Raw genomic sequence first — 27564 nt, forward strand, 5'->3', positions numbered from 1 at the left:
ATGATGATGTGATACCAGTTTCCAAGCACAGTAAATATTCTCTTCCCAGATTATATGATGGGACCAAGGTGATGATGTAGTACATGGTTTTAATAATACTTTTGCTTTTCAATGTTTGCCATTTCAAACCATGAGCTGGTTCAAATCTTATTTGCCTTGATTTACAATATGTTCTCATTGGTTTTATCAGTACAGCTTTGAAGCTTTTGTGCTTTTCTTTGCCATAATCCACTTTGGACTATATTAAATATTTCCGGATTGCACTTTTAATTTACTTGAAATGTTCTCACTTGCTTGGTTTCAAAACATAACAAATACCATAATCTGTTCATTGGGGACCATCAATGCTATTTTTCATTGCTGTTGCCGGCCACTATTGCTCATGTAAACCTACTACTGCTGCGCCCCCTGTAATCTCAGATGCACCCTGAGTCATTTTGTTCTATACTAAACAAACTACAGAGCCCATTCCGTGTCCTGTTAGTGTTTACTTCCTCTCTGCCTTCTTCTGGTGATTTATCTGACGTCCAGCGCTCCGTCTTTTAACCTCTTTTATTTTCTCTTTCTTGATCCTCCTTAGCAACCTTCATTATAGTCCTTGACAGTGGTCTGTACTGGATTAACAACGTGTCACATGTTAAGAATTTACAATCAGAATCGAGTATTCAACTAAGCCGTGTAATACAAGTTGTTAGTAGTCTTAAGGGCCTACACAGTTGTTATGCATACCACATTGCCCTTCATTGGATGTATAATGAGCTGCACTAAACTACATTTTAGCATTTTAAATACCTAGCCATACTTTTGCGGTTATTTTGGTGAAAGTAGCTAAAAAGTTGTGTAACTCATTACATTTCAGAGACAGTAATATTGTAATGTAACTTATTACTTTCAAAAGAGAGTAATAAGTCATATGTAATATATTACATTTTGGAAGTAAATTGCCCAACACTGATCACCAGTGATCCAAATATAACTCCAAGCACTCAAAGTAAATATCTCTATTGACATATGGATCGAATAACACTTAGAAAACCAAAGACACACATATAGCAGAATGGACCGACTATCACTGCCCGTCCCTGAAACCCCTGTTAGCGGGTTAGTGCCCAGTTTTTTTAACATAAACCATGTTATCCTTCTCTAAAATAATAACATTCTGGCAACATAAAAAAATCGAACTTGCAGTTGAAAATGTTTTAAGAACAGTAGGGCATAATGCTCTAAAAATAATGTTTTCAAAAACATTTAAAGAAGGTTATCACCAAACATTTTAAGAATGTTTTTAGAGAACGTTATCCTACCTTTCAGAAGAACATTCTGGGAACCAAACTATACAGATGTAGCGATTCATTTCAGACAGTTTGAAACGCGAGGGCCGTGATTGGTACGTGATCTGCCCTCGCTCAAGGGAAAACCTCCAGCTTGACTTGAGACCGCGATAGATAAATGCAATTATAATGAAGCCAGCTGCAATGGATCATTGATCCACCAGGGGGTGCAGTGGGGTTCCACACTGGAGCTCATGTGAAATAAAGTGAGATACAGTATGCTGGATGTACAGCGGAACTTTGTTAAGATCCATATGTCACGGATATCATACTACTGTGCTAAATAAGAGACAAGTAATCATTTACAAAACATCACCATGTTGTTATTTAACAAAATAATTTTGTTATTCGAAAAAAACGAACGGGAGGAAATGCAGCCCGGCTCTCGATTTTTAATCCTAATTTAATCATCATCTTCACCACGATCATTTATGTTTATGTTCGCCGAATTGACATGAAATCACTGACACATATGAATATACTGTATTCAACTTCATTAAAACGTTATTAACGTGCCTAAACTCAGTAATTCACCAAAAATATGTATATTTTAATGGAGCTTCGTCGGTCGATCAGGATCCCAAAGTGTAGCGGAGGGATCCTCATCTGGATGAAGGGTGTTATTTTCCCCATAAGGAACAAGTCGCTTCAAATTATCCCGCTTATTACACGGCCACATTCTCAACAAAGTAACGACATGACTCCCAATATTAATTGAAATGCTTTTATGGATTTAGAATTTTTTTTATTGATTTAAAAAATAGTTGTCTGTATAGATTTAAATTGACATGCATCCGCTAAGAAAAATAGTCAGTTGTTACAGTTTTTTAAACAGTCTGAATGAAACGGCAGCTCTCAGCTGTGTATTTACACAACTAATGGCCCATCAACCACAGCTCTCTGCCCCCCTCCCCCCTTGATCTTTCTTCTCCAGCAGCTAAATTAACGGTAGGTTTCTCTGAGTGACAAGCTTACAGTTAGACACAACACTGTAATTGCAAGTGACCCTCAGTTAGTTGACTTTTATGTTCAACTGCTAAATTTGTTACTGATAAAAAAGGGCTTCTACTGTACCTAGTTACCTTAACACTAGAACCGCCAGAGGTTTTTGTATAGGCCTACCTAAACCCGTCAAATCCCGCTATTAGAATGCAATTTTTAACAACATAGGGTGCTACATAACACACTTTCAGGAAAAGTCACTGACTGGGAGATTTTAATATTTTATTGGAAAAAAGTTACATTGCACACACACAACACACATCACACAAATTGACCCGATTGGCGGTTCTAGTGTTAAATAAACTCACTAATTAATGAAACCAGTTCAATACGCATTATTCTTATTCTTATCATTCTTTATGAGCGCAGAAATAGTCTTAAAATCAGATCTGTTTTTTAAATGAAATCTGACGGCAGGCAGTTAGCTCTGATCACCTATGATAAATGCGCCGCACTTAATCGCTGGCCATTCAGCCACAGACACTGTTCGAAATGGGGGGGAGCTAGGGGGAGCTTGGCAAAACAATCGTGCATATTTGTGTCACACAGATTAGAAATGTTTTGTTTCTGTAAATAACAGTTCTTGAAATAAATAATAGTTATTGTTCATTACAGTTTCTGAATATTTGTTTTATATTTGTGAATATGTCTGGGTGTTGCCATCTGTACGTGGCGGAGCTGCATTCTTACTTACGTTGCTACGGTTATGGCGGTGATGCCGGCGCGGTATTTGAAATGTTCATATTGATATTTTTTTAACTCTGGCTGTTTAATAAAAAAATATGGCAAAACGAAAACAGCCAAGCGTCACAGCTTTTGGATTCACAAGCAAAGAAGCGAAGGAGTCTAAACATGACAACGTGAACGGAAAACAACTTTTAGTTGGCCGGCTGTAAGCGGCGTTAGGGTCGAGCTTGACAGCTCCACACCGAGGGAGAGGCCTGCCGATGCGGAGCCTGAAGAGGCTTCAACAACGGCCACATCCGCCGGCATAGTGACACCGTCTGTATTAGTAGAAGAGTGTTTTTATAGCAATTGATCGCATCCGCGCTGCTGCGCCAGTCAACAGAGCGTGCGTGTGACATATTTAGTAGCAGGATGTGCTCTGAAAAATAGGGCTCCCCGAAAGCAAATGGGTAATTCGAAAACTGACAGAGCTCCCTCTATACAAATCAAACTGTAGACGGTGTGAAAGCACCTATTGTTTTAAATAATGGTCGGAATGTGACCTGTGAGCCTTCTGAATTACCGTGGGACAGCACATTCTAAAATAAAATGTTCAATCAATAAAGTAACATCTTATCTTATCTTAATAATATCTTCATATTAATAATAACAATAACTTCATACAGTATGTGTCCGAAAGGGAGCAGGAGGAAGCAAACACAAAAATATACTGCATATTAAAGCAAACGATTGTAAAGGTTAAAGTATGAGCATAACAAATAAAGAAGTGTAATGTAAACATTTACATTATGATTATTTAATATATAAAGACTATATATTATTGAAGTACAAGATTAGATATACTTTAGTTGATCTAAAATATTGATGTGTTCAAATGCTCTTCAAAACACAACTGAAAGTCCATGAAACTTGTCTTTCTGTATTTCTGAATGAAGCGCCATCTCCTGGTTAAAACCTGAAATAGAAAATCTGGCAACGCCCTCTTGGAAAATAGTGGGAGGGCTTAACATTCCTCTATACTGGTCTTTGGCAGGTAGTAGGCAGGAAGCTGTAAGCTGGAGTCCGAAATTCAGTGCTACATCTGTAGGCTTCTGCTGAAAACGTTTTAAGAATAGTAGGGCATAATGTTCTAACAATGTTATCAAAAACATTTTAGGAAGGTTATCACCTAACATTTTTAAAATGTTTTTAGAGAACGTTATCCTACCTTTCAGAAGAACATTCTATAAATAAACAAAACCGGAGTAACAAAACCAAAAAATCTTACCTAACAGAGAAAAATAAATATACAGGCTTCTTACCTCCTCTAACTTAAACAGGAGAAAACTAACAATCCAAAAGGGAAAAAGAAAAAGGGTTTGCACTCCTGAGAAAATAAATCTGTCTACAAAGACAGGTAACGTGAAAATAGCTCACAGCCAGCGGAGAAGGACAAAATGTTCTCAAAGTGCGAACACAGCACCACAGGACAAAATATCTAAACAAGCGCCACGTTGGGAGTAGGAGAAGTTGAGTCAGAGAGACCGAGAAACTGCACGGCTGCAGCTTAAATGCTCCCGTCTCCTCAGGTGGACCAATCAGCCTGTCGAGGGCAGCCAATCAGCAACCGGACACCACCTGTTCAATGACACGCAGCCACACAAACACAGAAGGAGGAAGAAAAACTGCACACAATACACATAACGACCCAGGGTCGTAAAACACCCCCCCAACTAAAAATCCAACATTTCCCCCTAAAGAAATGTTGGATTCAAAGGGACCTGGACAGAGAATCAGCCATAACGTTATCAACCCCCTTCTTGTAGCAAATTTGGACGTTGAAATCCTGTAGCAAAAGGGACCAACACATAAGGCGGTGGTTGCTGTTCTGCATCCGAGACAGAAACAAGAGAGGATTGTGATCTGAGAAAATCACAGTTGGCACATAACTGTAATGAAGCTGGTGTTTCTTGAACTTCTTCGAAAAGTAACAGACCGGATGATAAATGTCCCGCTCATCCTCCTGCAGGAGTACTGCGCCCGCACCTAGCGCACTCGCATCTACCTCCAGCTTAAAAGGGCGGGTGAAGTTTGGAGCAGCAAGTACCGGGGCACTGCAGAGGACTGCCTTGGCGGCCTCGAAAGCCAACTGACATAACGACGACCACCGTAAAGGGACTTTAGGATTTGCTAAACCTGTCAAGGGAGCCACAATATCAGAGACATTTCTGCAAAACACACGGTAATAGCCAGCCATCTCCAAAAAACGTCGGAGCTATACGTCACTATAGTCTTCCCAAACTCACATTTAGCCAAATTGAGTGTGAGGGAAGCTGAACGCAAACGATCAAATATCTCACTCAGAGTCTCCAGATGTTCAAGCCAGGTAGATGAATCGGCCACAATATCATCCAGACAAACTTCACAGTTCCCAACCCTACATAAAACCCTGTTCATCAGCAGCTGGAAAGTGGCGGGTGCATTTCTCAACCCAAACGGCATAACAGTATACTCCAAAAAACAATCTGGTGTGACAAATGCACTGATTTCAGCAGCACGCTTAGTGAGGGGGACCTGCCAATATCCCTTTAAGAGGTCCAACTTTGTTACATATTTAGCAGAACCCACATGGTCCACACAGTCATCCATCCGTGGAAGCAGGAAGGAATCTGGTTTTGTAACGGCATTTAGTTTACGGTAATCGTTACAAAAACGCGGCATCTTATCCGGCTTAGGGACCAGGAGAGATGGTGAACTCCATGGGCTATTGCTTGGAACGGCGAAATGAGATACTTCACTTCCTGACGCATTAATTCTCTGTTAGCCGGGTTGACACGGTAGGCATGCTGCTTAACACTAGAACCGCCAACGGGTAAATTCAACAAGTCCTCCAACTAATACGACCAAATAGGTCGATTGTTTTCCTCGTTTTCCGACCCATTAATACGACCCAGAGCAGCGTTTTCAATCAACGGGTGCGTCAGCCTGTATACCTTTACGACCCACGGGCGCGTTTTAAATCAACGGGAGGCGGCGTAATGACGTACAACGTCCTCGACAACTTCAGTTAACAACCATCGTTTTTCAGACACGTACACTCTTCAAAAATCACGGCTGTCTGTCGTAGAACAAAACGTGATCCGTCTCTTAAATTTGTGTCGACCACAGACCTTATTTCGAGCTATTTTCCCAAATCCTATGGAGAAATCTCATTGGTTCTGACGCGAGGGAACCGGAAGTGGTCAAATGCTAACTTACCGGGGTTTTGGACTCGTCACTGCATCAGACAACATCCATTTATTTCCCAGACAAGCTAATAAACGTGAGTAGTCAGATATCAAAAGTATATTCATTTTGGGATATGTATTATGTTGTTTTATTTTGTCGTCTAGTACAGTGACTAAGATTACTATGTTTACCTAGGAATAATGATAGCAAAGCTAAATTAGCCAAAAGTAGAATCAGCTAATGTTAACGTGAGCATGGAAGTTATGTGATCCATCGGTTCATGCGGTTGATCCAAATGTTATCAAACGTCACATTCTTTATAACTATATTAAATACTATTTATCTATTAAGTGAAGAGTGACCAGGGGTGTAATACTGCCGGAACACCGCTCCGGCACCTAAAACGGGGATGGTTGTTAGCATCTGGTGCTAGCTAGCTATGATAACGGATAGGCTAAGAGGCTAATGTACCTAATGTAATGTTTACACAGTTAACTTTAGTCTAAGTTATCTCAGTGGGTCTGAAACAGTTTGGTCACCATATATGGAAATACATATTTCCAAGGCACACTTTTATATTATTGTAATGTTCCACAATAGGAGTCGGAAATTCAAGTTCTTAGGTTCAATAGCTCCTTTGGTAGTATACAAATACAGGTTCATAGGTCACAGGTTGCAGGTCGCAGGTTCAACGTCACACAGCACCCTAAAAAAAATCGAATGAATCTAAAACATCGATGAAATCATTACAATTCATACTATTGGACATACAACAAATGCATAAAAAAACAAAACAGTAAATAGTTAAATATGCACAAAGATACATTTAAAAAAAGTATTATTCTTATCATTTTTTTTATTATTGAAATGTATACAGTTAAGTTTCATATGGGTGTTGACAGATGTATCCATAGATTTAGTTAATTTTGCCCTCAAGTGCACAAGATTGATGCATTTAACTTCACGGGGGCCTCCGGACCCCCCTAGAGGACATGAGGTCCACCCCCACTTAAAACATATTCACATGGATAGGATACTAAATACATGTGCACACTTTTTATATAGTAACCTTTGTACCTCAGCAGGAGGGAGTTAGTTTATAAAGGTCCTTCACTGATCACTTAACTATCACGCAGCTGTGTGCAGGATTTACTGTAAGAATCACACATTTATTCAATAATGCAGACTTAATAAATGACCATTCTTTGTTGATTCTGGCTGGAGTGTTAATTGACAGTAGTTACATAAGCTTCAAAACAAGCCACAACTGCGCGTGCACACGTGCAGAACTTATAGAATTAGCAATACACCCCTGGTAATGATGATTTTAGTATTATTTTCTGTGATGATGGAGCATCAACTTTTGGATCAACCAGATATTGACAGATTAGGGTTGTTCATAACAGTCACTTTAAACATGTGACTGACTCTGTATAACATTGTTTTCCTTACTCTTGTGATTTTTGTTCATCCTATCTAAAAGATAAAAAAACATGAGTTCATTGTTTTAACAAGATTTTTCACGATATAATAAAATACATGAATCCTGTAAACATTTGTAGTATAGTATTCTTATTTTTGGTATTCCCTGACATTATCTGTGTTTCTGTTACAGACGCCTACTCAAAAAGTGTGCCAGACATGCAGGGAAAGCATAGGAGTAGCAAGTAAAAAATGCAAACAATGTGGTGCCATCCAACCCTACAAAGAGAAACTCTCCAAGCAAAAAGAAAAGGTTGCACAGGAGTGGAAGGCCACGCAAAAGAAAAACCACAGTGTCAACAAAGTGTATGACTCGACACATTTACTGGTAAGCTTTTTTCTCTTGCAGATGTCAGTTATCATAAAAAAGTGTGTAAATAATCCCTGATCTTAATCTTTTTATACAAATTGTTAAATTACTGAATTGATTTATACTTTCCAACAGTCGCCCTCATTTACTTTTTAAAAATAATCCTAATTTCTTAAGTAAGTTTATGTGAGAAGTACAGACTAGTGCACGATTACTGCACTTCATGTAATGTGTTAAGCAAAATTGTTGTCACCGTTGTATTTAAAGCTGTAAAGGCATAACACATTTTTTCGAACTGATGTTAGATAGTGTTTGTACTTGCAAGCACCCAGTTTTAGTAAAACATTATTTCTTAACCAGAAGTAACATAGTTCAGGCCAGTGGTAATTCCTAGAATCAGAGCTTCAATGTACATGTTTTTCTAATTATATCTTACAAAAAAACCTGCATTTTGGTGTTTTATATTTTATTTTGGAACTTCATAGTATAGAAAACACATAATTATGTGACTATGGTTTCCAAAAGTAAAATAAATGAAATATCATATACATTTTTGAATAAATGGTAAAACCAAGAATGTCAGTGAATCAAAACCAGCCCATATTAATATAGTGCTTGAAAGACAATCAAGACCTGGAAAGAGTTAGTATTAATAAAGAGGCCCTTAAAAGCACTTTCATTAAGCTTACCAGAGTCTCTGACTTTGAGCCGTGTTCGAACAGTCCTTTAAAAATTCCCCTGTAACACCAGCTTTACATCTGAAGTGCTGTTAATGCGGAACTTTGAACCTGAAATTATATAGGTTATAGCTTGCTGACATGTTTCAAAGCTAAATGTAGCTTATTCAGATATCTGAATGTGAGAATTAAATGGACAAATATTAGGCATGCCAGAAACTGACCATGATCAAAATCGGACAGCCCTGGCGAATATTAATTGATTATTCGCCGCCGAATTGAAACTAAGCCAGGAAAAAAAAGAAATACATAAATAATAATAAAAATATATATAAATAAAATCGAATTTTAAAAATAATTTTCGATTATGGAGACTGTAACGAATATTCGAAAAATAGAATAATCGCTGGCATCCCTAACCCATATAAAAATAACTATGCCCATGTAAAAAAAACTCAAATTGAACCCGAGCTCGATAAACTTCTTTTTTTTTTTACAGTTCTTTTTTAGGGGCTCGCCTAAAAGGGGTCTAAAATCACACCTGGTTAATTGTGGGGTGCCTTCCTCAATGTGCACACGTATCACATCAGTGCATTTTTCACTTAGGCAAAATAAATGGAGTTATAATGGCTTTAGGTGTGTGAAAATGTTTAGAACTGTTGTGTACATAATATTTCTTGTTTTTTTGTGTCCATTGTGTTCCAGCTCCACAAATGGAAAATGTTAGATCGGCGTCCCATCCTCCTTCTTGCCAAGAGAGGCACAAATGGTTTTTGCCGATTGCATCTGTCCATGGCAAATCGAGACAGAAGATGGTAACAATGCACTTGTTACCATAAAGAGGATTTACGAAAGCCTTATTAATGGTAAAGTATACAAATCTGCATGCTATATTTCAGCAATTTATCTGTTAACATTTTTTGTAAATTAGTTGCCCAGTTATCTGGTTTTAAATGTAAAAAAATGTGAATCACTGTTTACCAAGTAGTACAAATATGTCGTTATGTCTTGTTTTGTCAGTTAAAGGGCCCATGTCATGCTTTTCTGGTTATTACCCGTCCCCTTGTGTGTTATGAAGCTTTTCCTGCATGTAAACGGTCTGCAGAGTCACAAACCCTCAAAGTACACCCTGTAGCGAGTAAAACTCTAACACAGAAAATACCTGTCTATGCTGCTCTTTTTCAAAAAAAAATCTTCCTGAGTATAGTGACGTAACGGGCATAGTGACGTACCGGCTCACACACACTCACTCAGCCTTATCTTTTCTCAGCCGAGGCTCCGTGGATCTCCTCACGCACACACGCACTCACACTCACAGCCTGGATGTGAGTGTGTGTGTGTGTGTGTGCGCTCAGGCTGAGTTCCTCGCTGTCTCGCGGACCCCACACAGCAACCAGGAAACAACACCAGTAATCCAGCTCACACTGTCTGCTCCTCGAGCCTCAAAGGGCGGAGCAGCGAGCCCCCCAACGTCCCGCCAACACGGCACCCAGACCCCACGCAGCATTCTCATCTGTTTGTCCTTAGTGGTGTCATTTCCTGGTTGCTAACAAACGCCATTGTAACACAGAATCACTGATGTTCCGCTGTTTCATTTTTAGCTGTAATTACTCAGATTATAAATGTATATGGCGGATTATACTTGGTCATTTACTCACCATGCGTCTACTTTTTTTTCTTCTCAATAGTGACTTTGGCAGTTGAACCTGAGGGCCCTTGTACCACACAAGCAGAAATGGCCGCAGACCCAGGATCAGACTTGTCTGTACCTCTTACCACCGAGACTGACACTGAGTTCACTCTCTTCCTCACTCCTGTGTCCTCCGGCCTGACTCCTGCTCTCTCCTCCGGGCTGACTCCTGCTCTCTCCTCCGGGCTGACTCCTGCTCTCTCCTCCGGCCTGACTCCTGCTCTCTCCTCCGGGCTGACTCCTGCTCTCTCCTCCGGCCTGACTCCTGCTCTCTCCTCCGGGCTGACTCCTGCTCTCTCCTCCGGGCTGACTCCTGCTCTCTCCTCCGGCCTGACTCCTGCTCTCTCCTCCGGCCTGACTCCTGCTCTCTCCTCCGGCCTGACTCCTGCTCTCTCCTCCGGGCTGACTCCTGCTCTCTCCTCCGGCCTGACTCCTGCTCTCTCCTCCGGGCTGACTCCTGCTCTCTCCTCCGGCCTGACTCCTGCTCTCTCCTCCGGGCTGACTCCTGCTCTCTCCTCCGGGCTGACTCCTGCTCTCTCCTCCGGCCTGACTCCTGCTCTCTCCTCCGGGCTGACTCCTGCTCTCTCCTCCGGCCTGACTCCTGCTCTCTCCTCCGGGCTGACTCCTGCTCTCTCCTCCGGGCTGACTCCTGCTCTCTCCTCCGGCCTGACTCCTGCTCTCTCCTCCGGCCTGACTCCTGCTCTCTCCTCCGGGCTGACTCCTGCTCTCTCCTCCGGCCTGACTCCTGCTCTCTCCTCCGGGCTGACTCCTGCTCTCTCCTCCGGCCTGACTCCTGCTCTCTCCTCCGGCCTGACTCCTGCTCTCTCCTCCGGCCTGACTCCTGCTCTCTCCTCCGGCCTGACTCCTGCTCTCTCCTCCGGGCTGACTCATGCTCTCTCCTCCGGCCTGACTCCTGCTCTCTCCTCCGGGCTGACTCCTGCTCTCTCCTCCGGCCTGACTCCTGCTCTCTCCTCCGGGCTGACTCCTGCTCTCTCCTCCGGGCTGACTCCTGCTCTCTCCTCCGGCCTGACTCCTGCTCTCTCCTCCGGGCTGACTCCTGCTCTCTCCTCCGGGCTGACTCCTGCTCTCTCCTCCGGCCTGACTCCTGCTCTCTCCTCCGGGCTGACTCCTGCTCTCTCCTCCGGGCTGACTCCTGCTCTCTCCTCCGGCCTGACTCCTGCTCTCTCCTCCGGGCTGACTCCTGCTCTCTCCTCCGGGCTGACTCCTGCTCTCTCCTCCGGGCTGACTCCTGCTCTCTCCTCCGGGCTGACTCCTGCTCTCTCCTCCGGCCTGACTCCTGCTCTCTCCTCCGGCCTGACTCCTGCTCTCTCCTCAGTGTCTTCCTCACAGAAAAGAAGACCAACGAGGAATAAAGTGGCAATTAATGGTATGTGCGGGTTAATTAGTAATTATCTTATTTACATCGACTGAAACTGTGTTTGATTTTGCACATTGAATTAGTTAAAGAGAGAGAAAACAATCATCGGTACAATTAGAATACACCACCTTTTGTTTTGTTTAAGACTTTGCAGTATCAAAAGTCTCAGTGCCATTTTGAACAGTTTAATTGAGCACAATGTGATGTTAGGCAATGTTTAGGAGGTTATTGCTGAACTTCAACTTATTACCATCTTTTAATTCCTTGCAGAATGTCCCATTCATCAAGGGTCAGACACTTTCCCCTACAAAAAACTACTGAGGGAACGAATGAGGGAGGTTTGTTTAGAAAATATTTTTAAATAAATAAACAATGACAATAATGTTTCCGTGGAACCAAGTCTTATCTTATTGGATTTTCGTATACTTTGTTTAAAAGGAGTGTTTCAGTCTTAAGCATGACTGCTAATGTAAATATTGAAATTACAGTAACAATAATTTATTATTAATTTAAGGTTGAGGTACTTGTGTAATGCTTCATGTCGCATTAATGCATCATGTCCAGCCATTTATTTGTATATTACATTTTTTCTTGTAATCCTTTGTAGGTGAATTCCTATTCTTGGCAGTACAAATATTTTTTTAAATAATAATAGTATTCCAAAATATTAAACTGATGGGGAAAATGCTATTGACTATGTTACAGTCCTTCATATGTTTGAGTTAATCGTACCTACTATTATTTCAAATTATCATTTGATTTCACTGGACTTTTTGTATTTACATGTATGACATTTGAAAAAAATGAAGTTTACCTAAAATCTGTGTTTCTTTACTCAGGGCCATACCGAGGTGTTGGTGCAGTGGCAGTCTTGCTCTGGATGGTATGTATCTAATCTGAAGTTTCCTTCAGTGTAGCTGATGGGTCTGGCAGAACAGGGGCCACAAAGTAGTCTTACCAACCAACTTCATCAACCCTGAGATCACTAACTTAAACATTTTGGGTTCCTCAGCAGTAAATTGAATTTAGTTGATCACATGGGGGTGGGGAGCCATGTCATCAATGGCTCTATCAGACGTTTGCGCCATAAAGTAAGACATCCAAGTTCTCTGCCCTTCGTCATTCAGACATCGCGCCCTAGAAACGTTGTCTGATTGTAACACATAAGCAGGGAAGTAGCCTACATTGAAATAGAAATTAAAATATACAATAGAGTTTATCATTGATCAATATCACTAAAGGTTAAATGATTGATATGTGAGGCTGGATGGTATTTGATCTCTTTTGTAATTACTGACTTGTTACATTTGTTCTTAACAATTATACTATAAGTATAGTTAGTAGTAATAAGTAGTATTATTTCTGTGTGCAGTCTTGCAGGCAGTTGTCTAAGTTTAGTGCTGTATGTTTGGGCATTGATAAGACAGCAAATTCAAAGAATTGGTCAAATGAAACATTGACTTTGAAATAAAAAATGTACCTTGTATTATATATGATGTACGTGTTATATATAAATATATATATTATACTGCACTTTCATCATGATATTTTTGAGTGACTTAGTATATCTTCTCATTTGAAATAGCATTGTCAACATACTGTAGAACTACATATTCCAAAAAGTAATACTTTTTGCTGTGTCAGTATTGTCATACTGATATTCTGTACAAACTGTGAAGTCCATTGAGACAAATGTAACATTTGTGATATTGGGCTATATAAATAAACATTGATTGATTGATTGATTGACTGTTTCTGTTTTACAGTGGGGCGAAGTGGAAAAATTCCTGGGAGCCAAAGGAAAACTTTTCCAGTTAAATATGGCTGACTTTTTTTTTTCTATTTTGGAGTAATAAAATACATATAAAAAAAACATCTATGTAAGTGTTGTGCCTATTTGTGTTCTTATGTTATCAGTGAGCTGAAGCCAAGACAAATACAAATATGTTTTAAGTGTATCCATACAAACTCATTCTCTAAAACTGTCATGATTGGTCTGTTGTGAATGACACCCATGAGGAAAAAGGTCCTATACATTATATCACATCGGCAGGGCTGTGATGTGATGAGGCCCTCGCGAGCGTCGACGGGGGGGTGGTGTGTAAACCCTGGACACACCAAGCCGATTACAGCTAGTGGAGCCTCGCAGCAGAAACTGTGGCGCGCTCAATTGCGCCGCATTTGCGCATCAGATGAGGCTCCCTCCACAAGATGAGGGCGAGAGGCAGACGCAGTCTGTGTGATCGGCGTGTATGGAGGGGCGGGCCTGCACATCGGCATATCACAGACTGGTGCATACATTGTACAGGCGGCAATTTGAAATGGAACGCAGCCCACACACGGCAGACAAACCCAAACACTTTTGGAACACGCCACCTCCAGACACATTAACATGCACTCCCCTAACTTTCCCCTAATCTGACATTGTATTTCATTCCATAACATATAAATATACTGTTCACCCATGTGAAACACACACACTGAAACCAAAATAATTTACAAACATGTGAAAATCTTTCATATGCGATGGAAACTTCTGAAGCAATGGAAACAGGAGTCAGAGAGACACGAGGAGAGCAGGAACTTTGATGGCAAACTGATGGTTTATTCACAAGACATGTTGTGTGCCACGAATTGACACAAAAGATGCCAAACCAATTCTGAAGATCTCTACCCCAGACCCATATTTAGCTAGTTCTGAGAGAAGAATCAACATTGTGCATAACAAGATAAAACCAACACCTCTATCAGCTGACGCCAATAGGCAGGAACAGGGAGACAAAACACTGAGAGCACAGTAGCCAAGGCTACAGGTGCCTGTGCTCAGTCAGGACAAGACCTGGGGGGTATACCACGAAACTGGTTCAACCTAACCTGGATATGTTTGAGTTAGCCGGTTGGCCTAATCCAAAACATACGCCCTCTCGCTAAACGGCACTACGACACGGGTTATCAAGTGGATCGCTCAAGCCAGCCGTGCCTATCTAGTTAGGTGCGCGTTCACATAAAAGGGGTAGTATTTGGAGCATTCGACCAATCACAAACATGGAGAAGCGTACTGACAGAGCAGCGCGTATACTTCCTGAATGAAAAGTCAACTATATAATTAGACAAATATGAAGACTTTAAACATCCATGACTCAAACACTTTATCCAGGATAAAAGCCACATAGCTGCACCTGCAAGGTGAACACAGCTGGTAAAAGAAAAAGTGTTTGAATGCGTACATTAACAGGTTTATGATATGCCCCGTCTAAGACACGATCTGACTTTAATTACATTTGACTCGAGTGTTTCGTAATGTGTTGCTTAAAATAATACTTCTGCATACAGTATGTGACACTGTAAGTGTTGCACGGCCAGATACGGCTCAGCTGACTCAGATAAGGAGATATATGATACATTATGATGTGATGCCGCGGACTGTACTGTGACTTTGATCCAGTTACTTATGTTGAGGCAGATATTTAATTAAGCTTTCTTAACGCTAATGTTATAATAGTCAGATTGCTCTGAAGATGGGAGGTGATATTCTATTAATGTTCACATTCACACGTGAACACGTTTGGTTCTATGCAAACTCAGTAATATCCATTGTGATACAGTTATAAGGCCTTCACAAGAGACTGTCAGTGGAGATTAAAGGGGATCAGGAGCTCACGTCTTCTCAGAGTCCTTGGTATCTGGCTTGATGATTGTCTCACATTTCTAAACTTCATGTCAATAACCTGCTTAAAAAGCTGAGGGTTAGGCTAGGTTTCTTCTACAGGAACAAGTCCTGTTTCTCTGCTTGAGGCCAGGAAAAGGCTAGTCACTGTGACCTTTTGACCTGTGCTGGACTATGGTGATTTGATCTATATGAATGCACCTGCCAATTGCCTGGTCAAGTTAGATGCTGCGTATCACAGTGCACTGAGATTTGTGACAAACTGTAAAGCATTAACCCATCACTGTACCCTGTATGCAAGGGCTGGTTTGCTTTCACTAACTGTACGGAGGCTCAGTCACTGGTACATTTTTATATACAAAGCCATGTTAGGGAAACTTCCATCTTATATCTGCTCCCTGATCTCACGGAAAATTGTAAGTGGCTACTGCCTGAGATCGAATGCTGTGGTTTTATTAAATGTGCCAACTGCTAGGACTGTCTTAGGGAAGACAGCTTTTAGATGCGCAGCTCCTCTGTCTTGGAATAGTCTGCAAATTAAATGGAAACTGAGCAATCTGGTGCCACTAAATGTTTTTAAAGCTCGGTTGGATGCTACTCAATCGGAAGCTATTGGTACCTGTTTATGTGGATAGTTATGTAAATGATGCTGTATGATGTCCTTTTGTTGTTCTGTTTATGTTTTTATGTTTCATGTGGAACCTACTTGAGCAGTTCTCCCTTGAAAAAGAGATCAATGATCTCAATGGGATACACCTGTATAAATAAAGGTTTGAAATTAAATGAAATGAGAGTCATCATCATCATGTTCTCTCTGCTGCTGCTGCTGCTGCTGCTGCTGCTGCTGCTGCTGCTGGCAGCTGGAAGTGAGTCAACACTTATTATACTGCTGTTTAACAGGATAATCTGTCATATAACTTTTTTTTGTATTTGTACAGGTGTGAAGTGTGAACAGTTGACACAGCCAGCTTCTGTGACTGTGCAGCCAGGTCAACGTCTGACCATCACCTGTCAGGTCTCTTATTCTGTTAGTTAATAATAATAATAAAATTCAATAACATGCTTTAACCACTAGGTGCCCGTTTATCAGCTGTGCGCCGTTATGGTGTAAATACTGCCTATCTACCAATTGGATCCAATATAAAAGTCAGCCGAATTACTGTTGATATTGCAAGGAGACATATTGTGTGAAAATAAATCTAAGATGTTGTTAAATGGCTGATATATTTGTGATCCACGTCACGTTTTCAGTTTTGGCGGCAGTTCTTCCTGTTTGTATAGAAGTCTTCTCATCAGGGCTCTATAGATAGATAACTACGGCAGATATGTAATATGTAATGCAGCCGAACCATGTATTACAATGCCGTTATGTGATTAGCTCCAAAGAGAAAAGCAAGCAAACTCGGAATAAAGTATTATTATTTTTTTTTTAAATGTTTTCGGATTTCACATCGCATAAACACCATTTCCCAACGTGCATTGCGGCTAAACCATGAATCACCGAGCTGAGGATCTTGGTTATGGCTAGAAAGGATCCGTCTTGTGTAAAACTCTCGCGAGAGTTCGGCTGAATGTCACGTGGCTGAATGTTTACGTTTGGCAGGCAGCCTTTCAGTTAGGATCGTTAACATCAGTTGGCCACAGCAAATGATGGTGAGAAGCTAAACTATCTATTAATTATGTCAATGACAGGGAGTGTGATCGTTGAAAAGCGGTCTTGCTGGTGTTCAAAGAAGAATGACAACACTGTAGATCACCAACACTATGGTTTATTTTTTATTCACAGGCAAGTCAACGTTGTCGCAGTAAAAGTCCCAAGATAGCTCCTGGTGCAATAAAATGTTCCCTTGCAGTGTTTTACTATTATGTCTGATGTTTCTCTATTAATATTGCTGCTGCATTAATGTGTATGTTGCATCATGTTACTGCTGTAGATGTGTTTCCGAGCCGCTCCGATTACAACGAGAGTTACAACGAGAACGTGACGTCATATTTACAATAGAAGGATCCTTTCTAGCCATAACCGAGGATCTTGCCTACGTCTGTTTCCGGTATTGTTTTTGACGGATGTATTTTGTTATACACACATTCCTTCACATTTAATTTAAAATGTACATTAAAATATTTCATGAGGCTTTCTAAAATGTTTTAAAATATAACTACGGTTCGAGTTGAAGAGTTTATAAATTAACATGAACCGAAGCTGTTGCCTGGTAACGCAATCGTGCAACGTCACGTCCGTTAATTCCACATCCACACACATCGATTTAATAAATGAATATAGCCTTTGTATCTGCTAAAAGAGGTGCCGACCAGCTGGGGCAACAGAAAATTAGCGAAATTGAGTGTGACTATTACAAATGAAATCATTATTATATTAATATTGATAATAATAACAACCGACCGTCGGGGTAGCATTTGCTTGGCATTTCCGGGTATATCTCCACTGGTTGGGCCACGTTAACAATACTGTGTAAATGTCACGTTTGAAGGGACGAAATCGTGACAGCTTCACGTCTCCCATCATGGTAAATCGTCACATGTTCACGTCTTGCCGTGATACCGGGTTGTGCTGACCATGTCCATGCCTTTATGACAACAGTGTACCAATCTTCTGATGGCTACTTCCAGCAGGATAACTCACCGTGTCACAAAGCTCAAATATTCTCCAACTGGTTTCTTGAACATGACAATGAATTTTACTCAAATGTCACAGTCCACAGTCATCAGATCCAAATCCTACAGTGCACCATTGGGATATGGTGAACGAGAGATTTGCGTCATGGATGTGCAGCCGACAAATCTGCAGAAACTGATGCGATCAGGTCAATATTGAGTGAAATCTCTGAGGAATGCTTCCAGTACCTTGTTTAATCTATGCCATGAAGACTTAACGCAGTTCTGAAAGCAGATGGGGGTCCAACCCATCCTAGCAAGGTGTACCTAATTAAGTGGCTCGTGAGTGTATTACTTAGCTCAATTTGTATTGTTAGTGTGTGTCTGTAGGAGTAAAGTCTAGACACATTCTTTGGATGTAAGCATTGGCTAATTAAACAGATCATGATTAAATGACATGATGATAATAAGGGTGATCACCAAAACCTTATACCAGGGGTGGGGAACCTCTGGCCCTCGAGGTAACTCGGATCTGAAGGTGACTGATAACTGCTAATGGCATTTACTTGGATACCAGACATAGTAAATGCAAAGCAGGATCATATAAAAAAAAAAGGTAATAAACAAGCCATTCAATCGTAATACTCGTTTTAATACGTTGACATGCATACAACACAATAGACTTGTTAAGTCCTGTTCGTTGTCCTGTTTGTTGTCCTTATCACCGTCCTGTTAGTTTTCCTCATCACCGTCCTCATCACCGTCTTGTTCGTTGTCCTCATCACCGTCCTCATCACCGTCTTGTTCGTTGTCCTCATCACCGTCCTCATCACCGTCCTGTTCGTCGTCCTCATTACCGTCTTCAATGTCTTCCTCCATCATGAGAAAAGACGAGTCCGAGCCAATACAGCTGTAGGTGCTGGTGACTCTGCTCAGTTTCTGCTCCAGAAGATATTGATGGTGTAAAATACAGCAGTGCAGTCCCCTGTATCCCTCTTCTGTTATATCGCTTGGAGAAACTAAAATAAAAAGACAAAATGACAGTCTATGTAAGGCAACTTTTAATTGATTGATGTTGGTTCCATATAAGCAATTTGAATGTTTAACTCCGAGGCTGTATATTAGCTAAAAAGATTTGTGATTCAGAAAAAATGCAATCATTACAGATGCTATTCAGTGATAGACATTTGACACTGGGAGGGGGGCAGTGGCAAATATTATAAATCGGTATTTGTGGAACATACTTTGGTTCCTGATGTCGTCTTTTGTCTGATGAAGGAGGCGGTCCAGTTTGTCCAGTGCTTGCCTCAGATTTTGACAATGCTGGGTCATCTCCTTCACAATGATGACTTTCTCCTCTTCCATACGCCTGACCAGCATAACCTGGTCAAAAAGTCGCCTCTTTGTGCGCAGGTTCACCACTATAATGGAAAAAACACAAAATATAACAACCACAATGGTAAGGCTAATAAAACAAATAATATCAGTTTGTATTCAATCTTTTTTAATTAAATTGACCAAAACCTTAAAATCTGGTAAAAAAAAATTCAACCTCGCCGCTTGCTGAATTTTTTCAATTCTGTCTATGTTGGCAGAATTACATTCAGTATGTCTTGAGATTCAACATTAGTATGCAGTTCAGGGTGGTCAGGAAGGGTTTTACTGTTTCCATAGATATGCCTGTCCCAGTGAGACTAGACTATTAAGACTTGATAGGGCAACATCATACAGACCTTTCAATATAATTATTTTAAAATGATTTGTTGTGATCATGATGATTTGTGACACCTATGTTGATAGCTCTGTGTTACATTGGTGATTGTATTCTAGTACTTCAACTGAATTTATGGAATATCTAGGGCAAACAAAAACAAGTTGTTTCTTACCATCTCCTTGCGCCTCCCAGGGCAGAATGACATCCTCAGACAGACCGCATGCTGCTTCTGTGTCAATTTTCTCTGAACAGGCATCAATGGTGTTGTACTGCAGTATCCTCTCTCTGAGTTTCTTCTTGAGCTCTGTCAGTCTTCTCCGTTTGCGTTGCCTTGTTTGGTTGCTGTCTGTAAAGTAAAACAAAATACAAATAAACTAATATTAATAATACAAACAACAACAACAAGAAACAAATATTGTTTCTAGATAACGTAATAATAAATACCATTTTGTCGATAGAGGTCGTGTTTCTTTCTTCGGAGGGAATAAATAATTTAATCTATTTCTCTCTGGAGCTCCTCTTGGCTACTCTGGGCTCCATGTTTCTCTTGAAAACAGAAACAACAAGGTGTAATCATAAAACATGAAGCCAAATGTTTGGAAATATGGAACCAAATCTATACCACAGTGATCATATAACATACCAGTGGCTGCCCATTGCTTGACCTCCAACACCCACTGCTCCGTGTCCTCCAGGGAGATGTTCAGCTCTTGCTTGAGACTCTCAAGATTGTCCACTTCAGTTTGTGCTCTCTGTGTAGTCTGGTTAGAATGTTTCAAAGGAAAAAGTGAATATGCGTTCCAGTTGGTTGAGAAGGTTGTTTTTTACTGAATTCCTTTATGCACATTAACTGACCAGACAACAACATGAAATGCTAAACACCTTCTCTTCAAGGTTGGCAAGTATCACCTTAGTGTCCCTTTTTTTTCAAGATCAAGCAGGATTAACATTATTATTATTATTATTATTATTATTATTATTATTATCCAGAAATTCAGATGAATCAACCTATAGTGCTTTATTAAAAACAAACAGAACAGAGACTCTCTTGGCAGAACAGTGTGCCATGGCAGCACCATCATAATGAAATGATTGCAGAATACATTCAATTCAACAACATGTAGCTAAGGATGGTGTTAAATTACTACAACAAGAAACTCAGATATTCTTAATATACATTTTGAAATGCAGCATGGACGTCTTACTTTGACAAATCTCTTTGAGAGTGTCTTGTGGAGATTCTCCACCTTCCTGTGGTTCCATTGCATAGCCAGCACGGTTATCATATCTGCTCTAGCTGTAAACACAAAAACATGAACATTCATATGAGCTTTACAATGTGGCACTACTTAAAACTATTTGTTTTCCTCTACCAACCTGATTTGGTCATGTATTTTGTTGTCAGAGCTGCCCTTGAGAGGAAGCTGTTAACCTGTTCCACTTCCTCGCCGACAGTATTTCCAGCACCTTCCTGGCTTCTGCCACCCCACTTCACCTGCTCAGAATCATAAACAATGAGATCTAGCTATTTAGTTCAATATTATAATTTCTTGTACTGTACATCTTTAGTTATCATCAGTGTCAGGAGCAATTTCAGAAAGTTAAAATGTTCTGATATTGAATTATGCTTTGAACTACAATGTCACAACTGCAGTTATTTGAAGCTCTATTCATTCATTATTTCTACAGTGCGGATATATTTACTAAAATAAACATAATGGGTTTTGGAAGCCTATCCTTGTGACAGTCTGTTTTGTAACAATTTTGTCAACATTTGTAACTATTACAATTATTCCACAGGCTTGAATAGAATATACTACATGATATTCTTATGTGCACTACAATTTCTAAAACATTTGAATCTAGTGACACAAATGTTTAATTTGCATACTGTACCTCGCATTTGCCTGTGTGGGCCTTGGCGTGCATTACAGAGAGAAAAGGTTTCATCTCTGTAAGTGGTTGGAGCTCAGGCAACTTTGCTGCCATCTTCTCCAAATAAGGCCAGTACCTGTAATGACAAAATCAATTAGCTCTTCCAGTTGCATGAGGGCATAATAGTAAAAAGATAAACCAGGTCCTTAAAATTACCAGTACAATCCTTGTAACCAACATCAGCATTTATCCAAATGAATGTTTTTTTTGCTTTACATCTACTGGATGTGCAAGAATTAAATAGATAACACGTTTCCCACAAACACTTCCAATTTTGCAATAGTTATAACTACCTGCAGGCAACATCCATACAAAAGAATGTTGCATTCGCAACTTCAGCCAGCTCCTTCTGCAGGAACATTGGGAAGGCATATATTTCACCACGGTAGTGATTTAGGCCTTGTAGTAAGATGCCATGTCTGCACACAGCTATTTGCAGTCCTTCCTCGTCCACCTTGGCCCTGGACTTGTGTGAGGTTTCTCTGCAAGCTGTGAATGTTGCCGGTCCACAAACATCACGACCACTTTTCTGAAATAGACACAATCTGTTACATTTAACCCTGTGCTAAGATAAATAAATAAAGGGTTAGGGGATTGAATAGATTCTTACAATCGTCATCTGGCTCCTGATTTTGTCGACAAAGGCAGACACTTTACTGTCCTGGGCAATGAACAGTCCATCAAATAGAGACGGTTCATCTGTCCTGCGAAATTCGAGAAAGACATTGTAAGCAACATTATCATACATACATAAGTTTGATTGTGTCCTCTATTTAATGTGGCCAATTTGCTTTTGCCATAACATTTTCATAAATGTGGAAAAGGTCTTTGTGAATTTGATCTGTAATTCTGTGTAAAGTCTTTTGCCACCATTATTTAACATTAGTGAAAAGTTTACTGACTTCTTGTAAAAAGGTAAAAATAAAAGTACATCCTTTATATTGATGGGCATGGAATAGGGCAGAGGAAGGCATAGAAAAAGGTTCCTGGGCAATTTAATACATTTTTCATGAAGCGATTATATCCAAAACTGGTTCTTAGCTCCAACATATCCAACTAACGTCAACCATTTAACATTTTAAAGTTGAGTTAACTTTACAGGCGTCATATATAATAATGTTTATGAATTGGATTTATATAATTATGTGTAATTTCACACCAACCATTGTTTTCTGATGGTCTACAAACTTTGGAAAAAGAAATTGCAGAGTTGGGGAAAGTTAGACATTTCAGCAAAGACATTCAGCTTAGTCAATAAAACAACAACTAAAATGAGAATATGATTTCACTGACCCTCTGGACTTCTTGAAGCGATAATGCTTTCTATTGCCATCTACAGCAATAGCCAGCATGTCAGGTGTGCATGCTGGGCATTTAAAGGGCTCCACCAGGCATAGATCTTCTTGTCTGTAATTACAGAAGGCAAACTCCCGAAAGACTCTGTGGAAGATATCGCTACAGATTCTGCCTGTCTGGAAAAAAGAATGGTATTCATTTGGTTAATTAAAAGTTTGGTATTCAAAAATCTTGAAAACCACATTTTATTCTTACCCTTCCTGTGGAAAACGATCGATGTTCAAGCATTTTTATAAATACTTGCTGGGATAATGCTGGGCTGGCCAATTTCATTTGCTCGAATGATGTGAACACATCAAACTTAAAAATAATTTTGCAGCTGTCGGTTGCTGGCCAGTATTTGTATCCCAGCAAGTCACCTATGCTCGGGGACCATTTGGCGGAACAAATTGGGCAGCACACAGAAGGCAGACGAACGTTGTATGGACCTGAGAAAAAATATAAATGTGCAATTTGACAGCTATCTATGCAATGTAGGACAAAAGTATAATAGTAATCCTGTATTTCTGCTTGATCGTCTTCTGGTGGCAACAAACCATTGATAGTCACCAACACGGTCTGCTTTCCTGGGATGATGGTGAAATCTTGGCTTGGACCACAGAAGCAGATTTGGGATGGCGGAGGAATTGGAAGCAGACACACTGCAGCAAAGACAATTTCAGAGATTCATATGCATGTTAGGACATGTTAGGAAATGTAGTCAATACAAATTGAGACATTTTAACTGTTAAAGCAAACTTCCGACATGGTGAAAATGATGCCGCTGTATATGTAGTGCACATTAGGAAACCATGGTAAGGGAATATGTAATACCTTATTTGAACCCACCTTGTTCACAGAGTCCATATTGGCCACTTTCATCCACAACCACTAAGGATGTGGGAGGAATAGGTCTGTAAAACCCATCAAACATGGCTTCCCTGTCATGGAAGACATGTTTACCATGGATAATAGGGTCACATGCCGGACAAAGAAAGGGAGTTCCTGGTGGAACACAGTCCAAGCACCGGACCACAGCATCAGCAGTTTTGCATTGGAGACAGGAACGTGTAGTGACAATCTCTGCAGCCAATTTCAAATTAAGGAGCTCTGGCATTGCAGCTCTGAATGTTTGTTCACGTTTCAACTGTCTTTGGGTCCATGTTGATGCAGTGGGTGTTTCTTCTGATGATGCAGGGACAGTGAGAGAACCCAACAGGTTTCTCAGTGTCTGAAGATGTTGATCTAAAATAACAAAATATAAAACAAATCATGGAATTTAGTTTAATTTAAAAAAGATATTCCATACATGGCTTTTCACTTTACAATGTATCATGAACAAAGCTATTACATACTACAAACAATTACCTACATTTCAAGTTGAAGGATAATTTAAGAATTCATTGTGCATACCAAGACTTGGGACCTGTAGAGGAATCTCATGTGTCTCCTCGACCTCTGGGGACTTCTGAGAGCTGGAAGGTTTAACTACATAAAACAAAGTACGATGATATGGGAAACATTATTGAGGACCGACCAACGACATTAAAACTTAATGAAACACTAGAACTAGATTATATTTTACAGACCAGATCGATTCTTATTCCAATGTTGGGCTATAATGTTCCCATCCAGGTCCCTCTTCCTCCAGGAAACATTTGATCCTTGCGTTATTTTCTTTGGTATCTTCTGTATCTTCGGTTTCTTTGGTTTCTTTGGTATCTTAATATATAAATATATAAAAGAGATTATATATTTCCCTTAATTGTTGCACACACATCTTTGTAATGTGTGTGTCTGTTATCATTTGAGTAAATGTTATAATACATTTTTGGATAATGTTGTACTTGCCTTATTTGCCAACTCATCTGCGAGGGCATTCCCTATCTCTAGCCATTCATTCAGTTGCTTGGATGCCATTTTTAAGTGAGGATAAAAAGGGCAACAACAAACAAAGGATGAACTGACATACAGGGAGGGAGAAAAACAAAAACAAAAGACAAGAAAACGAGAGGGGTGAAAGAGAGTAGGAAGAGGAATATGGCTCTGAAAAGAACCGTTGATTTTTTTATGATAATAGGCTACTTCATATAATTGAATTGATAGATGACCTGAAAAAAACCAAACAGATGAACTCAGATTAGCTGTGCTACCATGTAATTTAATTGTTGCTTCATAAATAAGCATTCGCCAAAATAAAACTACAGGCACCAAAATCAATCAAGTCCCAGGTAAATCAGTAATTACAGGGAAATATATTTCTCTTTTTAACTAGATGTGATGCTTTCACAAAACTTAAGTTGAATTAGCGAATGTTTAAAGTAGTAAAACAACTATGACCTGATGATATTCAAGTGTTGAACTTACCCTAACTATCATTAATGCAACATGTTAGGTGACATTTCGAAGAAAGAAAAAGTGTGTGCATTATAAAAAGCGCCATGTAAATGTCAACTATTATTATTATTATTATTAAAGTGCCATTTCCTTTCGCATTGTTTACGTTCATATCATGTCCTGGTCTGGTTAGCTGAATATACATACTTTTGCCATTGTTATGTGTTATGTCACGTGCTACCAAGGGTTTTGTTTTTAGGCAAGATTTTAGCTCCTTTTGTGCGAAGGAGAAAACTCTCCCTACAACTTGTTGTAGACGAACCTTCTTATATTGCAATACATATCCGTTAGCGCATATAAGCTAAGCGCTAAGCGCTAACCTTTACAGCCATGCTATTGCTAACAACATGCATTCGCCTATACTGCCTATGCCACGGGCCAGCCCTAAAACGTAAAACTGAAATATCGTGGTTAAACATGATTAGTAGAAAAACGACAGGATTAATTAAAAGCGTAAACAAATCAAATGAAATACAGAAATCAGATTTACCACTTGTAAAGCTCTGACGCTCTTTAACAATCCTTCTTCTTCTTCATCTTCTTCTTCATCTTCATCTTCTTGGCTCGTCGCACTTTTATTGATGCGCAAGGTTAAAGTTCACGGGATTACGATCGTGACAAAACGTGACAAAAGGTTGTAATAAACTGCTGCTAGAAATGAATAATGGGAAAGCTACGTGGCTATGGGTCGTAATATCGTGATCAACACTGCTTAAACAATCGACCTATTTGGTCGTTTTTTGTAGGAGGACAGGCTGGGTAAATTTTACCCGCAGCTGTTTTTTTATTGTATGTAACTTTTTTTCAATAAAATATTAACGTCTCCCAGTCCGTGACTTTTCCTGAAAGTGTGTTATGTAACACCCTGTGTTGTTAAAAATTGTCAATATGAAGTCAGATTGAAAAAATCGCCAAAAAAATGGCTATTTATACCTATTTCCGCCAGCGGGTAATATTTACCTCATAGAAATGCAGCGCTCCTCGCGCTATTGATTTCGCGCGTAAACATAAAAATGACGTGTTGCTATAGCAACGCCTTTTGTCTACTGCTGTAGATGGAGAGAAAGATTGAGAGATAGATAGATTGAGAGAGAGATAGATAGATATATTGATAGAGAGATAGAGAGATAGATAGATATATAGATTAATAGATAGATAGATAGATAGATAGATAGATAGATAGATAGATGGAGAGAGAGAGATAGATAGATAGAGAGAGCCGGTTATATTTCCAAAATGGACAAAAGAAAGAGACTCATGAACGTACAGGAGGCACTAGCATTGCTAAACCGTCTGAGCGAAGCAGAGTCTGATGGTGGGAAAGTATCAGGACTGAGTGATGTGTCCTGGGTTTGTTCTGCCTCTGATGGGTCATCTGACAGCGATCCTGAGCCTCCGCGGAACGTGAGGCCCTCCCATCCTGATCCCCCGCTTGCAGATGGGCCTACTGTACCAGCCCATGCAGAAGGTATGATGATTCTTGTTTTTTATTTCCTACTTTTCTACAAATCGTAGGCTATAAGATATCAAGGCATATAGATAATGCCTTTTCTTTTTACAAATGATCTTTTCATTGCCTTTTCGAGGATGTAATATGATCAAATAAACATTTATGAAATATACTTTAGTCTAAAGTAGTGTTTTCCTCTCTCCTATTTAGTGTGTGCCACTGAGCCGTCACCAGCCCAAGAGATCGGGAAAGATGTCACAGTGTGGACGGTCATGGAGCCTTGCGGAGGCGCAGGGAGACGGCAGATACAGAACATCCTCACGGAGTCTGCTGGCCCCACACCACACGCACGTCACAACATTACTCACAAACTTACAGCCTTTATGTGTCTGTGTGATAATGTAATGTTGGAGGAAATCCGTGATTGCAGAATTGCTGAAGCGCGGAGAGACAGAGCCACCTGGGATGTCTCTATTATGGAGCTGAAGGCCTTTATTGCGCTTCTCTATGTGAGAGGTGCATATTGTGGGAAGAACATTGAGATGGAGAGTTTCTGGTCCGAGCAGTGGGGCAACGCGTTCTTCAACGCAACACTGTCGAGGAACAGGTTTCGGGAAATCATGCGCTACCTGCGCTTTGATAAAAAGGAGACCCGCCGGTGCCGGTTGACCACCGACAAGTTTACG

General features: G+C 40.2%; 1 protein-coding gene and 1 long non-coding RNA gene across 6 annotated transcripts in view; one reads left to right on the forward strand and one right to left on the reverse strand.

Moving 5' to 3' along the window:
- Positions 1 to 26172, reverse strand: part of LOC307028880 (uncharacterized protein) — a 178230-nt gene extending 152058 nt beyond the window's left edge. The window contains exons 1-18 of one of the 4 annotated variants that reach the window (XM_079664253.1): positions 25919 to 26172; positions 24883 to 24994; positions 24621 to 24753; positions 24445 to 24519; positions 23881 to 24276; positions 23589 to 23693; positions 23248 to 23480; positions 22990 to 23168; positions 22307 to 22400; positions 21990 to 22225; positions 21658 to 21772; positions 21139 to 21259; positions 20967 to 21058; positions 20405 to 20522; positions 20206 to 20307; positions 19934 to 20107; positions 19292 to 19468; positions 18679 to 19066 (exon numbers count right to left, since the gene is read on the reverse strand). In XM_079664253.1, the coding sequence (XP_079520379.1) occupies positions 20255 to 20307; positions 20405 to 20522; positions 20967 to 21058; positions 21139 to 21259; positions 21658 to 21772; positions 21990 to 22225; positions 22307 to 22400; positions 22990 to 23168; positions 23248 to 23480; positions 23589 to 23693; positions 23881 to 24276; positions 24445 to 24519; positions 24621 to 24753; positions 24883 to 24951 (2019 nt within the window). In that variant the 5' untranslated portion in view covers positions 24952 to 24994; positions 25919 to 26172 and the 3' untranslated portion in view covers positions 18679 to 19066; positions 19292 to 19468; positions 19934 to 20107; positions 20206 to 20254. Of the gene's footprint in view, positions 1 to 18678; positions 19067 to 19291; positions 19469 to 19933; positions 20108 to 20205; positions 20308 to 20404; positions 20523 to 20966; positions 21059 to 21138; positions 21260 to 21657; positions 21773 to 21989; positions 22226 to 22306; positions 22401 to 22989; positions 23169 to 23247; positions 23694 to 23880; positions 24277 to 24444; positions 24520 to 24620; positions 24754 to 24882; positions 24995 to 25918 lie in introns of those variants that run through there. The other 3 variants (XM_079664252.1, XM_079664250.1, XM_079664251.1) reach the window with 3 other exon arrangements.
- On the forward strand, positions 5936 to 10644 carry LOC307030076. 2 transcript variants are annotated; one of them, XR_013805523.1, is made up of 4 exons: positions 5936 to 6321; positions 7843 to 8037; positions 9402 to 9562; positions 9967 to 10644. It is a non-coding gene; the product is annotated as an uncharacterized lncRNA (long non-coding RNA). The 2 variants fall into 2 exon arrangements; XR_013805524.1 differs by having other exon boundaries at positions 5938 to 6321; positions 10385 to 10636.
- Positions 26173 to 27564: the final 1392 nt, after the last annotated feature.

Source organism: Notothenia rossii, assembly GCF_949606895.1.
Source record: "Notothenia rossii genome assembly, chromosome: 2".
In the NCBI taxonomy this organism is placed as follows: domain Eukaryota; kingdom Metazoa; phylum Chordata; class Actinopteri; order Perciformes; family Nototheniidae; genus Notothenia; species Notothenia rossii.